Raw genomic sequence first — 18,171 nt, 5'->3', positions numbered from 1 at the left:
TTGTCTCTCAAGATTTACATATAAGAACACCAATGACAAATTAAACAATATTTAAGATCGAAAACCAAATGTTTTAAATTAAAAAAAAACTAAATCATCTATAACTTTGACAATTAACATAATCTTTGTAAACGTCGTATACAGTTTAACATAACTACATAATTATAATATTTAAATAATAACACAAAACCAAACTAAAGTAAAAATATGTCTATTCACTTTGACATATGTGGACTTGTTATAAAAAAGAATAGGTAATTTACCAAAGGAAATAAAACAAATAATAACTTAACAACAACACAAACTATATAAACTTAGATGATTTGTAAACTACAAAAGATACACCACAAAATAAAACTACACTAATATATCTTCTATAACAAGTAATTGGAGAAAAAAAAATAGCATACAGTAGAGTTAAGCCAATTATACGATTAAATCTATCCCACTTAAATATAAGTCAGATTTTTAACATCAAATGTATAGAATAATATTTTGCAGCATCGTCCCGGTCTAACCTAGTGCTTTTAAATTTAAGAAACTAATTAGTTTTTTTTTTTGTTTAATTGAGATAGTTCATGCCTTCATGGATTGTCTTAAATCCCAACTGGCTAACCCGGAGAACAAATTTGGTTCGCGGTTAAGTCCGGTTTAAAACAGTCAACGTATAGTCCGTTGACTAAAACATCGTCCTGTTTGATGCTTTTTTTTTAACTAATCAAACCTCTAGGGTTCTTCTTGTACTATCGGTGTCTGTAACTGTAACATTGCCTTGCCGTGATGGAGTCGAACGGTGGAGATTCGTCGGAAATTATCCGGGAACTGGAAGAGTTAAAGCTCAAGAAGGCCGAACTAGAGCAACGTATATTGACCCTCGAGGCAAAGCTCCAGGATACGGCGGCGGTTGAACGGTGCGACGCCGTTTCTAATGGTTGCTGTTATCCAACGGCTCCGGAGCTTGAACACGGGTTGTCTCCGGATCAGATTTACCGTTATAGTCGCCAACTGTTACTTCCTTCTTTTGCTGTTGAAGGTACTCAAAATACAAACTCTAGTTTCTGATTGAATCATTCTGTGCTAGTGATGATGGAGCTGAAAGATGAAAACTTTTTGTATTGGGTTTCTTTTGTAATCCTTTTTGAATTGGTTTGATTACATGGGTCAAGTTTACTGATGTATTGAGAAATTTGATTGCTTTTGTTTAGTAGCTACTCTGAACTCGTATAAAATGCATTTGTTTGAATTCTTGGATTGGTTATTGATTCTTCCGTTCTGTTCTATGTTTGTGTATGTGTGTGTGTTTGATTATAGGGCAGTCAAATCTTTTGAAGTCTTCGGTATTAGTTATTGGAGCTGGAGGACTAGGTTCACCTGCCTTATTGTATCTTGCAGCATGTGGTGTTGGTATGGTTACAAGACTCTTACCTCCAAATTTATTTACATATATCAGTGGAGTAGTCTCTCTGTATATCTTTCTTTCTCTTGAAACTATTGGTTCTCCCTTTGATTATGATGTTGTGGTCATCTCTTCGATTGTGTTCATTTAGGTCGTTTGGGTATTATCGATCATGATGTTGTAGAGCTCAACAATATGCATAGGCAGGTACGACTTGGAAAAAATATGCTCTTGGCAACTCTTTCTTTTTCTTGGCTCTAAATCTAATACTGTATGTGGTTGGGGGCTGAACCAAAGATACTACTTTTGGCTGATTTAACTCTCTTTTGATTTGTTTATTATCCAGATTATACACACAGAAGCATTCATTGGTCATCCCAAAGTGAAATCTGCTGCTGCTGCTTGTCGCTCGTAAGTCAAACTCCCTATAGAAATTTATGGACACCTCTTCTCTTTTAGTCTAATAAAAAGTTCATTTGTCCTTTATTTTCAGAATAAATTCGACGATCCAAATTGATGAATATGTGGAAGCTCTTCGCACATCCAATGCTTTGGAAATCCTCAGCCAGTATCCTTAGATATGTTTGGTTAAAAGTCATCTTTCTGCATCTCTATTATTGTCATCAAAGTAAAGCATTGAATGACTATTGTTTCCATTAACTGCTTAAATTAGATATGATATCATAGTAGATGCGACCGATAATCCTCCAAGCCGTTACATGATCAGCGATTGTTGTGTCCTGTTAGGGAAGGTGAGTCATCTTCTGAACTCTGTCTATACTAAAATTATGGTGATACCTGAGTACTTTAATTACAAACTACCATCCATAATGATGTCTATGTTTATTCGTTGTCAGTTATATAGATGCCAGTATTGACTGAACCTTTGTATTTTGTATACAGCCTTTGGTGTCAGGTGCTGCACTTGGGATGGACGGGCAGGTATGTGATATGACAATCAACATTATTGTGTTTCTCCTTATAGATGTTAAGCCATACATTAAACATTTACTGTTATTTAATTTTTTGTATTCAAGCTTACGGTCTATAATCACAACGGAGGCCCGTGCTACCGGTGTCTTTTTCCCACTCCTCCACCTTCCACAGCGTGCCAAAGATGTTCTGATAGTGGAGTTCTTGGAGTAGGTACGGTTTTTTTTTCTTTTCTATTGCAAGCAAATCTCAACCAATTGCTTCATCTTTTGAATTATCTTTTCCACTTTATTTTTTCTCAGTTCCGGGTGTTATCGGTTGTTTACAAGCGTTAGAGACAATTAAACTCGCGAGCATGGTAGGCGACCCACTCACTGAACGGATGCTTCTTTTTGATGCATTATCAGCAAGGATCCGCATTGTAAAGTTTACTGATTCCCTTTCTGTTGATCATTACCCTCACTTGAGTTTCCATCTGTATAAACTGATTGAATACTGTTGCTTAGGTCAAGATCAGAGGCAGGTCCTCTCAGTGCACAGTTTGTGGAGACAATTCATCTTTTGACAAGCAAAAGTTCAAAGATTTTGACTATGAGGCCTTCACCCAATTTCCTTTATTTGCGGTACTATTCTCCATTTTTTTTCATTTTCTCGAATCCGATAGTTGTCTTCAGCAACAGTCTCATTTAGAAAGTTTACCTGCATCGGTTTGAAACACAGGGCCCGTTGAACCTGCTTCCTGCAGAATCAAGAATTAGCAGCAAGGAGTTCAAAGAAATCCTTCAAAAGAAGGAACGCCATATTCTTCTCGATGTTCGACCTTCTCATCACTATAAGATTGTCTCTCTCCCGGAATCACTCAACATCCCTCTTGCAAACTTAGAGGCTCGGTTAAACGAGCTTACTTCAGCTCTTAAAGAAAAGGAAGATGGTCATGTTAACACTGGAACTTGCACAAATCCTAGTGTCTACGTTGTTTGCAGACGCGGGAATGATTCACAGAGAGCTGTTCAGTATCTTCGTGATTCGGGTTTCAGTTCAGCTAAGGATATAATCGGAGGACTGGAAGCTTGGGCAGCCGATGTCAACCCCAACTTTCCCACTTATTAGATGGAAACTTTTTGCACCAACTTGATAAAATCCATAGCTTAAAATGTCTGAAGTAGAAGCATGTATTGTTTAGTTATGTCATGTAATGATACTAAAATCCATGTTTAAAACATAGTGAGTTTGAAGATGTTATGTGCGTTGTATCAGTTTAATTCAATTATATGAAACAAAGAGTGAATGATTCAATCTTCATAGATGATATATCAATGTATTAACATCCATTGCAAAAAGGGAACAAGATAGGTTCTTTATTGACGAAAGAGAGAGAGTTCAGAACAGTGAAAATGAATCACTTGAAGCAAAACAAGATTCAATAGTTGCCTAAAAGTAAATGAATATAGTCTAAAAGCTTGTTCGCATTGGTTTTTGAAGAAAGGTAAGGGAAGGGAATAAAAGAGTTGGGACTACAGCTACTTCTTCTGATTCTCGTGGTTGTTCTCTTCGGCTGCTTCTGCCTCTTGCTCGTTAAACCTACGCTTGAACTTGGCAATCTGACCAATGCTTTGAGCCATTTGACGCTTAGCTCCAAAGTGATAGACTTTGCCAACATGGTGGATTCTTGTCATCATCACGTGCATCAATCTACCACTCTGTGTTACATAAGAGATCCATTGCATCTGTGGGTGCAATCCTTTCTTCATTGTCCAACAAACTCTACAAACCAAACAAACAAAAAAAAAACCATTCCTTCTTCAGTTATCTTTAGATCCACCCATCCTCTAAAGCAATCAATGAATCTCTAAATGAGCAAAGCAAATATATGAACATTCTTGAGGCTTATGAAAAGATTCATAAACCAAGCAATGTCCATATGTAAACGATTGAAATGCCCCATATAACAAACTTTGCATCACCAGTCACTACCATGATCTAAATTACAGAATTGGCTTAACAAGGATCTGATATCTTTACCCTATAAGCTACACACACGAAAACAAGTTGAATTCATATAAAAATCTGCAGTGGTAAAGTACCTAATTTCTAATAGGCATTTTATCGAACACGTTCCAGGCGTTTCCTTACTCAATAAAATGAATACACAACCTCGACGGCTTTAAACTCAACAGAACCCAGAAAACAGAATTAGCTTCTTTTTTCATCAAGATGAGTGGTTAAGCTAAAATCAAACGAGAAAGGAAACAACTTCTAGAAAACATCTAAAGAATGAATAAAGCAAAAGTTGAACCCAGATCAGTGAAATGAAGACGACAGACAAATGTATATCACATATATAGAGACAGAGACAGGGAGACAGAGAGGTGACGAAGCGCTTACGCGAGTAAAGCTAAAAGCTTGAGAGATATGGAGTTGTTCGACGTATCTCAGAGCTCCGGTGATGGCAAAGGAAAGTGTCGATCTGATTAAAGCCAAAAAACAAAGGGTTACGAAACCTTCTTCCTCTTCTAGAGGGTTTGAAGGAACAAGTTTTATGAAATTTAGATTTATTTAATTGTATTTGCAATTTGGTTGTTTTCTTCTCTGTGTCTGTCTTATCTTTAAGAGTAAACTGAATTATTGAGAACATATTTGTGATCGTCTGTTGAAGCGAATGCATTATATAATCTGGACGAGTCACGACCAAAGCTTAACAAAGCCAATAAGAAAAGAACAGAGTAAATAAAACCATAAATGTCAAACACAAGTTTGCAAATTACTTAGGAACAGAGTTTTGTTTTTGCTTTAGTTAAAAAGCGCCACAATTAGATACAAGCCTCTTCTTCTTTCACTGAAGGACAATGCACTCTTATGAAGCCATTATTCATCGAACTCTGCTCTTCTTCTTCTTCTTCAGCTACTTCATGACTACTTAAACCGATTGCCTCAAAGATCATAGTGTTTACTTCTTTGAATCTCTCTTCTGATAAAGAAACTTCAGCTAGTAACCTCCATGCTTTCTCTTCTGACGCTTCTTCGTAGTCGTCTTTCCTCTTCAATACCATGTGTCCACTCATCTCCCAAACCGCTGGATTCACTTGCGTATCCAACAACTCCGAACAGACTTCCCCTAGAGCTTGTTTCTCTGCGTAGCACTGCAAATCATATAATCTTTAAACAGCTCTTCTTTTGAAAGTCAATATCGAGTTTTTTCTTATAATAATGTTTTGAAGATCTAACCTGAGGGAGCAGGAAGATTTGTCTTCCAGAATCAGAGATGAGAATGTTGAAAGGAATGTTGTTGTTCTGAAGACATACGGAGGCATCTGATACAGTATCAGAGAGATCTTTAATAGAGTTTCCCCCTTCAAAGAGAAGACCTCTTACAGGGTAATTCAAGAGTTTTGAGATTTTGACGCCATCATTGGTGCTAGTGATCTTCAAGGAAGAAGCTTTCTCGATCGGGAATTGCATTGCCATATAGTAAGCCTGTTACAAGAAAAAAAATCTCCATAAATATCACAACTCTCTGAGGTTGAGCCATTCTATTTTATTTGCATTACCCTTAAACCGGTTGGTTATAAACCAATCCATATGATTCGGTTTACCTGAAAGTGAAGATGGTTGATGGTAGCAAAGGCACCTAAACTGTTGTATCCAAGTCGGAAATACGGATTAGCGGCTTCAGTAGCCATTTGAAGAGCAAGCAAAAGGCTTTTTTGATCAATCCTTTGAGGCAAGCAATCAAGAACGCGAGGAATCAGCAACACGTGTCCATACTCAATCGGACTCACCTGTTTTATAAGAATTTCGAGTTCAATGGTTAGACAATTCACATCAGCAAAAAAGAAACTACTTCTAAAAGCAACAATCCCTTACATTGATTGCAACGACGCTTGGAGAATTATCTGCATCTAGAGGTATACTCGGAAATAACTGGATTCCGCTATCATTGTCATCATTGCTAGCTTCAAACTGGAAAAGCAACTCTTCTTGACCAACTTTAGTGAAATTGAATTTGTTTCCATCAAATGGTTGAAGAACTTTGTCAACACGGAACTCGGTTGGTCTCTTCTTGAGATGACGACCTTCGTTTAGCTGCGCAATGAAACCATACTTCCCCGGTATAACCTATTGTTACCAATTTAACAGCAACCCATCAAACGTCAACAATGTGAAACAGAAACTCGATTCTTCAGCTCGAAGTAAACATCAACAGTGTGAAAACTGACACTTAATGCTATAGCTCAAGTAAACATTAAACAGAACTGGCACTAAAAGTAAATCAATCAACCATAAATCAAAGAGACAATAATACCTTGGTTACGCAGGCAGTGACATCATAGCGAAAAAGTCCTCGTTGGAAACGATCTTCCCACTAGAAAACATAAGGCATTAGATACATTACTCAAACAATAAACGAATTGGTTAGCAAAACTGAGAGCTTTTTACCATGTATCTAAAACCATTACCTCTCCAAGAACTAAGGATTCGAGAAACTTCACCGGAGATTCTGACTTCTCTCCGATGGATTTATTAAGATTCTTGCAGGAATACAAAGGAAGTGTTGCCCCTGAAAACAAACAAAGCTTAGTGCTTTTGTTCTTAATAATCGATGAATTCAAATATCTCAGACAAAAGAAGCACTGTTCCAGCTCTAAGAATGTACCATCGATACAACACTTGCTCAAGCAGTTCCGACCACACCCACCTTCCTCCACCGTCTCATCATCTTTCTGATAATTCGACACAACCGTTGGAACTCTTTTGATCTTCAACAACATTCTCACAAATTTTCGAATCTCGTTGGTAACAGATTTATACAGGATTAAGAAGAACTAATTAGAAAAAGGAAAAGAGGGTTAGGGTTAGCGATGACTGCAAGAAACCGCCTCCGGCAAGGAAGAGGAGATCGGAAGGACTGCCGCCTTCAGACGGCAGAGCTCCACGTCCTCCGTGAGGCAAAGGATTAGTTACGATTAAAAAACCCTTTCGTTGGACAGGAAAGCTCAAAGGCCGTGACTTTATCCCGTGTATAGCCGTGATTAACGATGATCTATTACCCCGGAAATTCGCCGGAGAAGGAAATCAAAAAAAAAAAAAAAAGGAAAGATTTTTCGATGTGGGTTTTAATCACTCTTTCTGATATTTATATAAGAAGGTAGATGAGTTAAACCAGAAAAGACTGCTAGATTCATGTGTTTGATGTGTGTCTGTGTGTGTGAGAGAGAGAGAGAGAGATTTGAGGTAGTGATTTGGACGTGTGGGTTTTGTTGTGAGTAGGAAGATGATGTATGTATATGTCCACGGGGGTTTTTAGATCTCTTCTCTCATCTCTGAGGTTTTTTATTTTGACCCGATTTGTCACTTTTTTGACCCGTTGGGTTGCTATCCATATGGAGTTGGTCCAGATAAGTCAACCTATGACTTTAACAAGGACGCCATTGGAATATATTTAGAGCATGTGCATAGGACAAATTTTGATCCTTCAAATATATTAATTTTATTTTGAGAGTTTCTTATGAGTATTGGTGTCCCTCACAGTTGGTTCCCTAAAAAAAATAATAGTATTTTTAATTTAAAAAATTAATTATTTGCAACAAACTTTATCCTTTGAAATCTGCATCCCCAAATAAATTTCGTAGAATTAGAACCAATTTTAAGATAGTCGTAAAATCAGAAACTAAAATCAGAGAGAAACTAAATCGAAACCCTAAAAACTAAATCGAACCCCTAAAAACTAAATCGAACCCCTAAAAACTAAATCAAATCCCTAAATCGAAACCCTAAATCGAAATCCAAAACATATTACGAAACCCTAAATCGAAATTAAAATCAGAGAGAACATATACATAAACACAGATAGTCAACAATCGAATCAAAACTCAGAGATAAATCTATCGAATCACATAAATAATTGCCTTAAACCCAAAAAAGATAATACATCAAAAAAACTAAATCATCTACCATCGGAAACGAAGTTAGAACACAAACCTCTTTCTATTGCAACCGGCGTGAGGAAATTGACGACAGATTTGTCTTTGCTTCAGCCAATTTTCAAGGAGATCGGCCTTCGGAATCAAATCGCCGTCGAGAGAGAGTAAAGAAAGAGAGACGGAGAGAAAACAAATGACTCGAGACCACGATTTTTTGGGTTCACCCTATCCAAACGACAACAACCAATAACATGCCGCCACGTGTTATGAAGGACGGACGAAAATACGTCCCGTTTGTAGATACGTTTCTTCCATATTTCATTCATTTTGATTTAAATTTAAAATTTTAATTATGTGGGACGGTGTGGAAATACGCTGATGCACATGCTCTTACAGTCTGTATATAGTAGTACCCAATTTCAAAGTACATTATACCAAAAATAACCATATCAACGAAAAAAGCACAAAAATAACTTTTTTTTTTAATATGCTCCAAGATAAATTTCTTTTTTTGGTAAGTTTGTTGTGCAAAAAGTTACTGAAGTCATCTTTTCAAAAATGAGAATTTCGAAAGAATAATGTATTTATCACTATTCCGTTTAATCTTTACTATTTACAATATTAAAATTCTACTCATGATTTAAAGAAACCCTAATTGAAAAGCAGAGGAATGGATCCAAAAAAAAAAAATCTTCTATCTTTAATTCTTTATTCTTTAATTTTTCAGATTTCGTTGTAATAGATTTATTTTGAATTTCCATTCAGTATTCTTGCATTATACCAATTGGAACATATGTTTGCTAATAGATTTGGGGACCAATTTGGTATGAGGAAAGAGATTTTATTTTATGTATTATACGTATAAAAAAACATTGTTCACGAAATTATTGATGGAGTGTATATTTTATACACTCTTATAAACCTTAATAAAACAGCTGTAGTATTGGAACGAGGATGTTCCACTTTATTTGTAGACATTAGAAATAGAAAAAATAATCTCCTTTATATACCCCTCAAAACATTATGGGAATCCAAAAATACACACACAATACTTTAATTAATTATTAAGTAAATAATTAATTGGACCGACCTTTCTTTAATCATCGTCCATGTAAATAAATCATCCGTATAATTTTTACTTAAAATCTTTTTTTTTTTTTTTTTTTTACGTTTTGGCGTGAGTGAATGATTGATTCATCACGCGTAGTTACAGAGACCGTAGACGCAGTACTCGCCGTTATCGCAACGATGGTTACACTCACCGCAATGGCGTTTATCGTAAGCTACGTAAACGCACTGACCGCGACAGCATGTTTGTCCGAACTTGCATTTGGTCTTACACGCACCGCAGTTTTTGTCGTCGGTTGATAAATCCATACACTTGTTGTTGCAACAAGCCATTGTAGCGTTTGCTCCGGTGCTGTAATAGCTGCTGCTGCAGATTTCATTGTCCTTGTGGCAATGATCAGCTGCATTTGGGTTACGAGGTTTTGGTCCTTGACCCTGGTCGACTTTCTCTGCCAAGAACCGACTCGGTCTGATCTTAACCGCTCCTGGCGGTGTAAGATCCTTGAAAGGGTCTTCGAGAGCAAATGTTGCGGTCGTCGTGGTAGTTGGTGGTGATGATGGCGATTGTGACTACGGTTGTCAATGCAATTGTCACGAGTAGCTTCATGAAGTGGGCCATTTCTCTTGATCTATGAGTGTTTGTGAGTTAGAGCGAGAGAGATTGTTCTGATCTTCTTTCCTTTGTGTCCTCCTTTTTCTTCTTCTTCTTTTATATATATTTCGTTTATGTGAATGTAGAGAAAGAGGAAGAGATTTGGGGACAGAGAGAGAGATTGAGTTGTGAAGAATTGAGAAGAGGGTGGACTTACAGTTTATAGTTGTGATCGAGACGAGTTGACGCGTGAAATGTGGTCAAAAAGGTTAAGTAAGGTTTCAAGCGATCGATCTTTTCTTGGGGAGAGGCGTTTTTTTCCTTATCATTTCAGTAATAAATTATTTTTATGCGCATGTACATGCACATGCTTATTTGCTTACGTCGGGGTGTGTATATACGCGTATATAACATAGAATATAAAAAAACTATGTGTATTCTACGTAATTAAAATATTAATTCATAACCAACAAAATCAAAACATATTAGTTTTAGACATCCCCTCTTACTAATTATAATCCAGTCATGTAGCATTTGGTTATACAAGTTACTTGTGGTGTGAACATTCAAATTCATTCTCGGTTTACTGACGCTAATTTTTCATAATTTACTTTGTTGATCAGAATGTGTTAACACTTATAAAGAGTTCGATTATGTATTTTTACGAGAGTTTTCTTATTATATAATGTAATCAAGTTAGTGAAAAACGAACTGCAAATTCTAATGTCAACATACAAAAAGAGAAAGAGATGGGTAAAATACAAATTGCGTTTGCGTGACAAACCATGACTGAATGAATCCATCGCCTAGCCCTCATGGGCCGGTCCGAGACGATTCAGGCGAGATGCAAGGAGAAGCAAAGGCGTCCATTTTTTTATATTACAGTTTTGTTTGTTTATTATTTAGAAACAAAATTTACTTGTTGATTTCATTTGTCGTGGAAACCACGAACCACTAATTTATATTTCCAAATGAAGCAACTTGAAGCTATACATCCACTAATAGGCACTTGCTTTAACTTGAATTCTAACATTCGACCCTCGCATACGCCCAATCAACCACGCTTATATGATTTAATAAAATGAGAGACCATTCTTACATTGATATTTGTAACGATGTAATATTCAAACGATTATGTAAGTTAGAAACTAGTACTTTTAAATTAATTTTAGAAACAAGAGCGAGCCAGTACCAACCTTGTGTTCATATCAATCGACAGCAAGTAATAAATTTGATGGGTAATCGCATCGTTTTAATGTGTAACAAAGTACAAATATGATACGATGCAAGAATATATTTCAATCAAATAAAAGATCTTAATTCAAATTTCAAAATATAGATTAGTCTCTGCAGGACTATGTTACTAGGCAAAAAGAAAAAAGGAAAAAACAACTTTAAACATAATTGGGAAGAGTTCCACTTTCAAATGCAATGAACAAACTATTAGAAACTAATAGATAATAAGAAATGGTTAAGTTACGATGATTTCTAATTATTAGAAATCATAAGCTGATTTTGAGTAGGAAGACCATGATTTCTAATATACAAACATATGCATAGTGGAATACGATCCATGATGTCCCTTAGTTACGATGATGACCATTTAAACTAATACAACTTGGTTTGTTAACTTTATGCAAAAGCATAAATTTACAATCCAGATTCCGTTTCTGAAACATTAGTTATCTTTGTTTTTTTTTTTTTTTGACATCACATTAGTTATCTTTGTTATCACACTGAACTTTGAATATCTCCATATAGTGGCTCATACTAATATAAATATGCAAATCGGCCATAGGTAAACCAGTATATGAAATCGTCTGTACATCGAACGATCGAAGGAAAATGTTGAATAAACCGGTCAAAGACTTCCAGAAGGCACAAATATTAGATTCGTTGTTTGTTTGTTTATAGTTCAAGAAAGCTAAGCTAGCTATGAAGAGAGGTCAACTCTCTACTCCAATTTGTTAAACAATGTACAAACTTTACGTCACAAAAGTCAAACACCATTCCCTTGTTGCCCTATTGGTCAACTTCCGACCTATACACGATATATATAATCTATTGTTTCTCTACGATATCTTTCTGTTGCATTAACTGTTAAGCCACGCGCAAACTCCTTTTTACATTAATAATTTTCAAAATCTATTGATTTATTTATTTATAATACACACTAATTCATTACTATTATATTTCCGAAATAACTCGTGTAAACAATGTGCCATATTAAAGTTGTTCAAAGTTCAAACTAGAGATTGGTTATTCTCTTTTTCTTGGTTTGTAAATTTCCAAGAGATTTCACTAGTTTAATATTAATAATTGGGTTTAGTATATAATTAACAAAAGGAGGAATTTTTCAAGAATACACCACTTCATAAGTTTAAAATCTCCAAAATCTATAGTAAGTGACCAAAACGTTAGTGTCCCATTGGTTTTAAGACTCATGTTAATAGTTCTAGCTTGTCACATGTTTGATGTTTTGTTCTAGCTAGTATCCAACTGATACCTTCTTCTACCCTCATCAACAGTTGCTTTCAACCCATTAAGACTCGAACCGTCGAACGTAGGAGGAACCGATCGAGGAAGGTATTATACTATTATTACTCTACATATAATCGATCATAGAAGGTTTTATAGTATATGAGAGCAAAATCACAAGTTGGTTCCAAATAAGCAGAGTCGAATGAACAAATCCTACACACTCTTAGAATAGGGATTTTCAATGTCGCAACATGTTAAGAACAAGAGGTGTTAAATTAACACAACAACAAAAATCACTCAAGGTTTAGGTGGTTTCAATTTACAGAAGTTTAGATCATGGGGGTAAATATATAAAATTTTATTACTATGAGGACGAATAGGTAAAACAAATTTTATTACTATTTCAATCAAGCGACGTCGTTTTCTGTATTCACAAACGGCATCCAACTCGTCGATACGACGTCGTTTTTTATCGAGCAGAGATCTCTCTGTCTAATTGAAGTCATCTCATAGGGTCCGGTCAATCACGAATTTGAAACAGAGAATCCAATTCCCAAATATACGCAGAGACCCTAGCCTGCTCTTCCCACAAATCTCCATTGCTTTGGAAGAAGAATCACACAATGGATCTAGAGATCGTTGGCCGCCACGCTCTTTTTTTCGACGACGATTCGATGGCAACGTTTGTCAACTCACCGACGGCGCTCGTTGACTGGAACAGCCTCTTTATTGACCGCTACGATGTTCGTCACCTCCTCTCTTCTCTTCCTCCTCCACGTATCAAGCGCCGTCGTTCGGTTCCAGATGATCCTGACTTGGAATCGGAGCTCGATCACGAGCGTTACCTTGATTTACCGGCGGAATCTCCATCTCCGTCGGATGATGAAGAAGGTAAAAGGATGAGGAACTTAGTATAAAAATCTGGATATATCTTCATTTTTATTGAGTTGGCTGGTAAGCTCGAACCTAGCTATGTTAGAGGCATAAAAACGTTCTAGAGGATGGTTGATAACAATTAGGCCGAATCTAGATTTGTTTGCCTTATTTCGAGATTTGTTATTGAATCATTCAGTATTTCAATTCATGTTGAGCCAAAATGGAGAATGGATCTATCTAGTTTTACAGTGAGGTCCATATTTTTGTGCGAGTTGGATTATGTATTCATGATATTATGTGAGCTGATTGAAACTTGTGCATCATGTTAGAGAGGTATTTGGAAACCATTTTGTATGCTTATCTCTGTACTCCATGGTCGATTCTAAGTACATCGACGTATCAATTTCGTAGACTCTTTATGCTTGCTTGGTCTCTTTAACTATGGGATTTGTTAGTTTGATGCGTGTGGATCGAAGTCTTATGTTGCAAATATATGTTTTCTGTTTCTTCTGTTTATCAAGATCAAATTGTTGCACGGAGTTAAGGTATTTAGGGAGTACTTTTTCTTCCAGAGTATTTTAATTTTTTTTAGGTTCCCTTTTTTTTCTTTACTCTCTAATTATTATCCAGAAAATTTATCGTATTTATTTCACTTTGTACCCCAGATATGAATGACGAATCAGCAAATGCAAATGCCGATGGTTATCGTGCTGTCCCCTTTTCATATGGAAGCTCCAGTGATTTCAATGACCAGAAAAATGCTGATACGGAATCTGGATTTCACCCGCCTTTCCCCTTGCCTGATTATTTACTTCAAAACCTGGTAAGTTACTGCTTTATCAGATTGTTCCCCTTAGCAATATGCCGGTTTTGCTCACTCATTTGGTACTTAACTGATATTGACCACGTAAACATCTGAAAGGTGCATATGTTATTCTAAGGACTACCATGTCTAAGTTTCAGATGCTCGGAGAAGAGATGGAGTTGTCTAAGGTTGTCATTCACATGCACCTTGTTTCCTTTTGCTGCCGTGACAAGGGGCAGTGCAGGTGGGATTAAGATGATAGAAATTCAGGACTTACAAGAACCTAGAAACTGAGTGCACATCAGATGATGCATATCTATACAGTTCTGATATTTGCAATTTATGGTTCTCGATACTTATGTGAGATTTTAATATGCATATACCTGTGAGTTGCCAAAGGTTCATTCATCATTTTTCATATTACTAATTGTTTTTCTTGTACATTTTTCTTTCCCATTTTTCAGCCTCCAACTGAGAAATTACATCAGATCATCACCAAAACTTCAAGCTTTGTAAGCAAGCATGGTGGGCAATCTGAAATCGTCTTGAGAGTCAAACAAGGAGGCAACCCAACATTTGGGTTCTTAATGCCAGACCACCATCTTCATCCTTACTTCAGGTTTCTTGTTGATCATCAAGAGCTTTTGACAGAAAAGTCTTCTGTAGAAGAGAAAAAGAACGAAAGTGAGAAGGACGGTGGAGCTTTGTCATTGCTTGGTTCAGTTTATGGGACTGTAGAAGATGAAGATGCTAATGAAGAGTCTGCAAATGACTTTAAAACAAACGAGTCTCCCAAAGTAGATGATGGTGTTAAGATAGCTGATTCCAATGGACCTGAAGGGTCGAAAGGAGCTGCAAAGATTCGCACAGAGAGAGTTGCAGCCTCTAAGCATTCTCTGCCGTTGAATGATCAGGCATCTTTCATAAAAAGAAATCCTTCTGTCAGTGCAGTGAATGTTGTAGAGAGGAAGCAGATCAATACAGAAGATAACGCTACCAAAATGTTTCTGACGTCCGATAAGTCGCAATCTTCTACAATGCTGGCAAAACCCAAGCCGGAACTGCAGATTGTGGAGCCGACTACTGAGATGAAAAGAGCGATTGATAAGATAGTAGACTTCATCCAAAAGAACGGTAAAGAACTAGAGGCTACTCTTGTTGCGCAGGATGTGAAATATGGGATGTTTCCATTCTTACGTCCAGCTAGCGTATACCATGGATACTATCGGAAGGTTCTCCAAGAAGCCGAAGAGGTAATTTTATTTTCAAGCTCCTAAATGTTCCTGCTACAAAATTTAGTGTGTTTTCATGTGCTTTTATCATTAATAACGTAACACGTTGGTTGATTTCATTTGCAGTTGAAATCATGCGACAAAGGCGTCATTACCAGAGAGGAAGACGCGAAGCAAAAGAGGATGGACGATGATGTAAAAGATGGCAAACATGCGTTTGGGAGTGTTTTACAAGATGATTCTGCCAAGAAAGAGAAGCCAAAAATGGTTGGTGACAAACCAAAGGTCGAGTTGCACAACGAACCATTCAAGCCTGTCCAACCACAGATGAGGGTGAATGTGGATGCGAATACTGCTGCTGCTATTCTTCAAGCGGCTAGAAGAGGCATAAGGAATCCCCAGCTGGAGATTCTATCAGGCAAACCCATGGATGAGACTTCTCAGAGCCTCGGAAATGATGGAAGTTACCCTTCATCTAAGTCCCCCCCTGATTTGACGAAATCTACAGGGCAGTTGATCTCTGGCTCATCTGTTGCTAGTGAAGCTGATTCTTCTGAAGCAGGCTTGTCTAAGGAGCAGAAGTTGAAGGCAGAAAGATTGAAACGTGCAAAAATGTTTGTGGCCATGTTAAAACCCGAAGCTCAGCCAGTGCAACAAGCTGTACCGTCGCAAAGTGTATCGCTCGAACTGTTGGACTCCGGGATTTCTGGATTAGGTGATAAAGCTGCCAAAGATAGAGAAGGTAGCTCAATTGCATCTGTAGCTGAGACAAAACTAGCAAATGATGGTAACTGTGAAAGACGATCAAAGAGAAATTACCGCTCGAGATCACAGAGAGATGAAGATATTAAGATGGAACAAGGAGAAGAAGAAGGGGAAGAGAGCAGCATGGATGAAGCTACAGAAGAAACCAAGACCGAGAAGAAGCATTCATCTAGTAGAAAACGGCATAAACATAAGACACGATACTCTTCGAAGGATAGACATTCTCGGGACAAGCACAAGCATGAGAGTTCCTCGGATGATGAGTATCACAGTCGTTCACGTCATAGACACAGACGAAGCAAATCTTCAGATAGGCGTGAGCTATATGATTCTTCTGAAAACGAGGGTGAGCGCCGACACAGATCTAGTAAACATAGCAAAGATGTTGATTATTCCAAGGACAAGCGTAGCAGCCATTATCAGAGATCCAGGAAGCATGATAAGCATCGTGATTCATCTGATGATGAACATCATCGTCACAGACACAGATCCAGTAGACGCAAGCACGAGGACTCTTCAGACGTCGAGCATGGTCATCGACACAAGTCTAGTAAACGTATAAAGAAAAATGAGAAAACAGTGGAAGAGGAGACTGTATCAAAGTCAGATCAGTCTGATCTTAAAGCGGTCCCTGAAGATAACATCTTGTACCCACAAAACGAACCAACTCAAGTTTCGGATGAGCTAAGAGCCAAAATCCGTGCCATGTTAGCTGACACCTTGTAAGTATCTTTTAAACTTAACGAAGACTATAGTTCCATTTCGGTGTCTACTAAGTTGACAATGTCAAAGATATAGTCTGATCGATTATTGGGTTGGTTCGGTTTTCAGGGGAAATGGTCGGTGAGCATCTGAAGCATAGAGGTCATTCATAAAACCCGATGCTGACATTGCCCATGCGTACGAGAAGAGTTGGAAAACTTAATATAATGTATTTTCGAAATACAATTTTGCAAACTAATCCGTGTTTTTAAAATGTCGGAAAACTAGTCTTTTTCTGTTAAAGAATTCACGAAATCACTCTTGAAAATTAAAGAAACCACTCTTGTACACTTGCCATTTGAATGTGAAACTATAAAGTAGCTACGGACGTTATGCATTACCAAAATTCCTAAAAATTTGAAATCTCTCTATTCGTCTTTTTACGTTTCCAAAAAACTTGCAACGGAAAAAACATGTACCAAACTAATAGCGGAGTAATAATAAAAGTGGAAGAAGAACAAACGTCTCTGTTCAAGAAACCCTTACAATAATAAAAAAAAAAAAAACGGTATTATTATGATTATTAAAACATAGCGTGATTTTACTTGTTAACTTTTTCACTTCACGCTATCAAAACCTTTTTTTGCCTTTAGATCCCAATCACATGTATGAAGCCGCGTTTGTTTTAGCCCCGTCCATCACCCTAAACCCAAAAAAACAAAAATTGATTCCCAATTATCTCATTAAAAAAGATCTCTAGAAGCTAGATTCATATACTTAAATTTATAATCTAGAATTTAAAATAACAAAAACGATCTGAATCCAACTGTATTCTCTAAGCAAATTAAAGTAGAGATGCGAATAAATTTTCCCAACACCTTATTTTTTCTTTTATAAAAAAACCTTTATCTAATAGAATCTTCTTGTACATAACCCCAAGCTTGCATTCCTATTAAAGACCATTTCACAATAATAATAAAGCTCCACATTCACGTTTCAGTGCTTTCACACTGTTATTGCCATGCAACGTTTTAACTTTACAGCAGCAATTATCAAACCTTTATATATTCTAAAATGAATTACAACGGAACGGTTGATACAAGCCAACCAAAGAATAAATCACGTATGAACAACAGCCAAATTAACGAAGAAAAAGTTGAAATGTGTAATTGTTAACTTTACATCTGAAGAAATAAGAAGTGTAATTATTTTATTTACAATAGTAGTTCCTTAAAACTTTATTTTCGAGTTTCAATTTTTATTATTTAGGTATAAAAATCAGTAGAATTTGAGAGATGGATAATCGCCTCAGCAAATATTTTGTAAAATAAATTTTCTTTTAATCAATCATAAATTATTTCCCCACGCTAATCCCGCACTTAGCTTGTGATTCGGCCACG

At 36.7% G+C, this 18,171-nt stretch overlaps 4 protein-coding genes and 1 pseudogene across 10 annotated transcripts; 2 read left to right on the top strand and 3 right to left on the bottom strand.

The window, feature by feature from the left end:
- Positions 1–636: 636 nt before the first annotated feature.
- On the top strand, positions 637–3,631 carry LOC104726047 (adenylyltransferase and sulfurtransferase MOCS3). Its single transcript, XM_010444819.3, has 11 exons — positions 637–1,033; positions 1,312–1,404; positions 1,548–1,603; positions 1,743–1,807; positions 1,890–1,964; positions 2,070–2,148; positions 2,300–2,338; positions 2,434–2,542; positions 2,632–2,750; positions 2,836–2,952; positions 3,050–3,631. The coding sequence occupies exons 1-11, from the start codon at positions 781–783 to the stop codon at positions 3,437–3,439; spliced, it is 1,395 nt and encodes a 464-aa protein (XP_010443121.1). The 5' UTR covers positions 637–780; the 3' UTR covers positions 3,440–3,631.
- A 36-nt stretch (positions 3,632–3,667) lies between these two features.
- LOC104731416 (uncharacterized) lies at positions 3,668–4,852 on the bottom strand. Its single transcript, XM_010450793.3, has 2 exons — positions 4,715–4,852; positions 3,668–4,093 (listed from the first exon to the last, which is right to left on the bottom strand). Exon 2 carries the CDS (start codon positions 4,078–4,080, stop codon positions 3,850–3,852), a length of 231 nt encoding a protein of 76 aa, XP_010449095.2. The 5' UTR covers positions 4,081–4,093; positions 4,715–4,852; the 3' UTR covers positions 3,668–3,849.
- A 125-nt stretch (positions 4,853–4,977) lies between these two features.
- LOC104726045 (GDP-L-galactose phosphorylase 2) lies at positions 4,978–8,450 on the bottom strand. The gene is made up of 7 exons (XM_010444817.3): positions 6,984–8,450; positions 6,787–6,887; positions 6,633–6,692; positions 6,194–6,445; positions 5,923–6,108; positions 5,555–5,803; positions 4,978–5,469 (listed from the first exon to the last, which is right to left on the bottom strand). The coding sequence occupies exons 1-7, from the start codon at positions 7,096–7,098 to the stop codon at positions 5,140–5,142; spliced, it is 1,293 nt and encodes a 430-aa protein (XP_010443119.1). The 5' UTR covers positions 7,099–8,450; the 3' UTR covers positions 4,978–5,139.
- A 784-nt stretch (positions 8,451–9,234) lies between these two features.
- On the bottom strand, positions 9,235–10,085 carry LOC104726044 (stigma-specific STIG1-like protein 2 pseudogene; annotated as a pseudogene).
- A 2,796-nt stretch (positions 10,086–12,881) lies between these two features.
- LOC104726042 (uncharacterized) lies at positions 12,882–17,121 on the top strand. 7 transcript variants are annotated; one of them, XM_010444813.2, is made up of 6 exons: positions 12,890–13,282; positions 13,933–14,090; positions 14,231–14,432; positions 14,537–15,325; positions 15,431–16,791; positions 16,901–17,121. In XM_010444813.2, exons 3-6 carry the CDS (start codon positions 14,415–14,417, stop codon positions 16,914–16,916), a joined length of 2,184 nt encoding a protein of 727 aa, XP_010443115.2. In that variant the 5' UTR covers positions 12,890–13,282; positions 13,933–14,090; positions 14,231–14,414; the 3' UTR covers positions 16,917–17,121. The 7 variants fall into 7 exon arrangements, with proteins under 7 accessions (XP_010443111.2, XP_010443115.2, XP_087328054.1 ...); XM_087471930.1 differs by having other exon boundaries at positions 12,914–13,282; positions 14,225–14,432; XM_087471929.1 differs by having other exon boundaries at positions 12,914–13,282; positions 14,190–14,432.
- The last annotated feature ends 1,050 nt before the right edge of the window (positions 17,122–18,171 follow it).

Source organism: Camelina sativa, chromosome 11 (assembly GCF_030686135.1).
Source record: "Camelina sativa cultivar CO46 ecotype springtype chromosome 11, ASM3068613v1".
NCBI lineage: Eukaryota > Viridiplantae > Streptophyta > Magnoliopsida > Brassicales > Brassicaceae > Camelina > Camelina sativa.
The sequence above is the reverse complement of the archived record's forward strand: the minus strand, read 5'-3'. Positions and strand labels throughout refer to the sequence as shown.

Bases quoted from the DNA above. Each gene is read 5' to 3' on its own strand.
- LOC104726047 (XM_010444819.3), top strand. From the start codon at position 781: ATGGAGTCGAACGGTGGAGATTCGTCGGAAATTATCCGGGAACTGGAA. The intron at 1,405-1,547 runs GTATGGTTACAA...GTGTTCATTTAG, and splicing joins TCTTGCAGCATGTGGTGTTG to GTCGTTTGGGTATTATCGAT. The intron at 2,953-3,049 runs GTACTATTCTCC...TTTGAAACACAG, and splicing joins CCCAATTTCCTTTATTTGCG to GGCCCGTTGAACCTGCTTCC.
- LOC104731416 (XM_010450793.3), bottom strand. From the start codon at position 4,080: ATGAAGAAAGGATTGCACCCACAGATGCAATGGATCTCTTATGTAACA.
- LOC104726045 (XM_010444817.3), bottom strand. From the start codon at position 7,098: ATGTTGTTGAAGATCAAAAGAGTTCCAACGGTTGTGTCGAATTATCAG. The intron at 6,693-6,786 runs GTAATGGTTTTA...TATGTTTTCTAG, and splicing joins AATCCTTAGTTCTTGGAGAG to TGGGAAGATCGTTTCCAACG. The intron at 6,109-6,193 runs GTAAGGGATTGT...CTTATAAAACAG, and splicing joins CAAGCGTCGTTGCAATCAAT to GTGAGTCCGATTGAGTATGG.
- LOC104726042 (XM_010444809.3), top strand. From the start codon at position 13,015: ATGGATCTAGAGATCGTTGGCCGCCACGCTCTTTTTTTCGACGACGAT. The intron at 13,283-13,932 runs GTAAAAGGATGA...TTTGTACCCCAG, and splicing joins TCCGTCGGATGATGAAGAAG to ATATGAATGACGAATCAGCA. The intron at 15,326-15,430 runs GTAATTTTATTT...TTTCATTTGCAG, and splicing joins TTCTCCAAGAAGCCGAAGAG to TTGAAATCATGCGACAAAGG.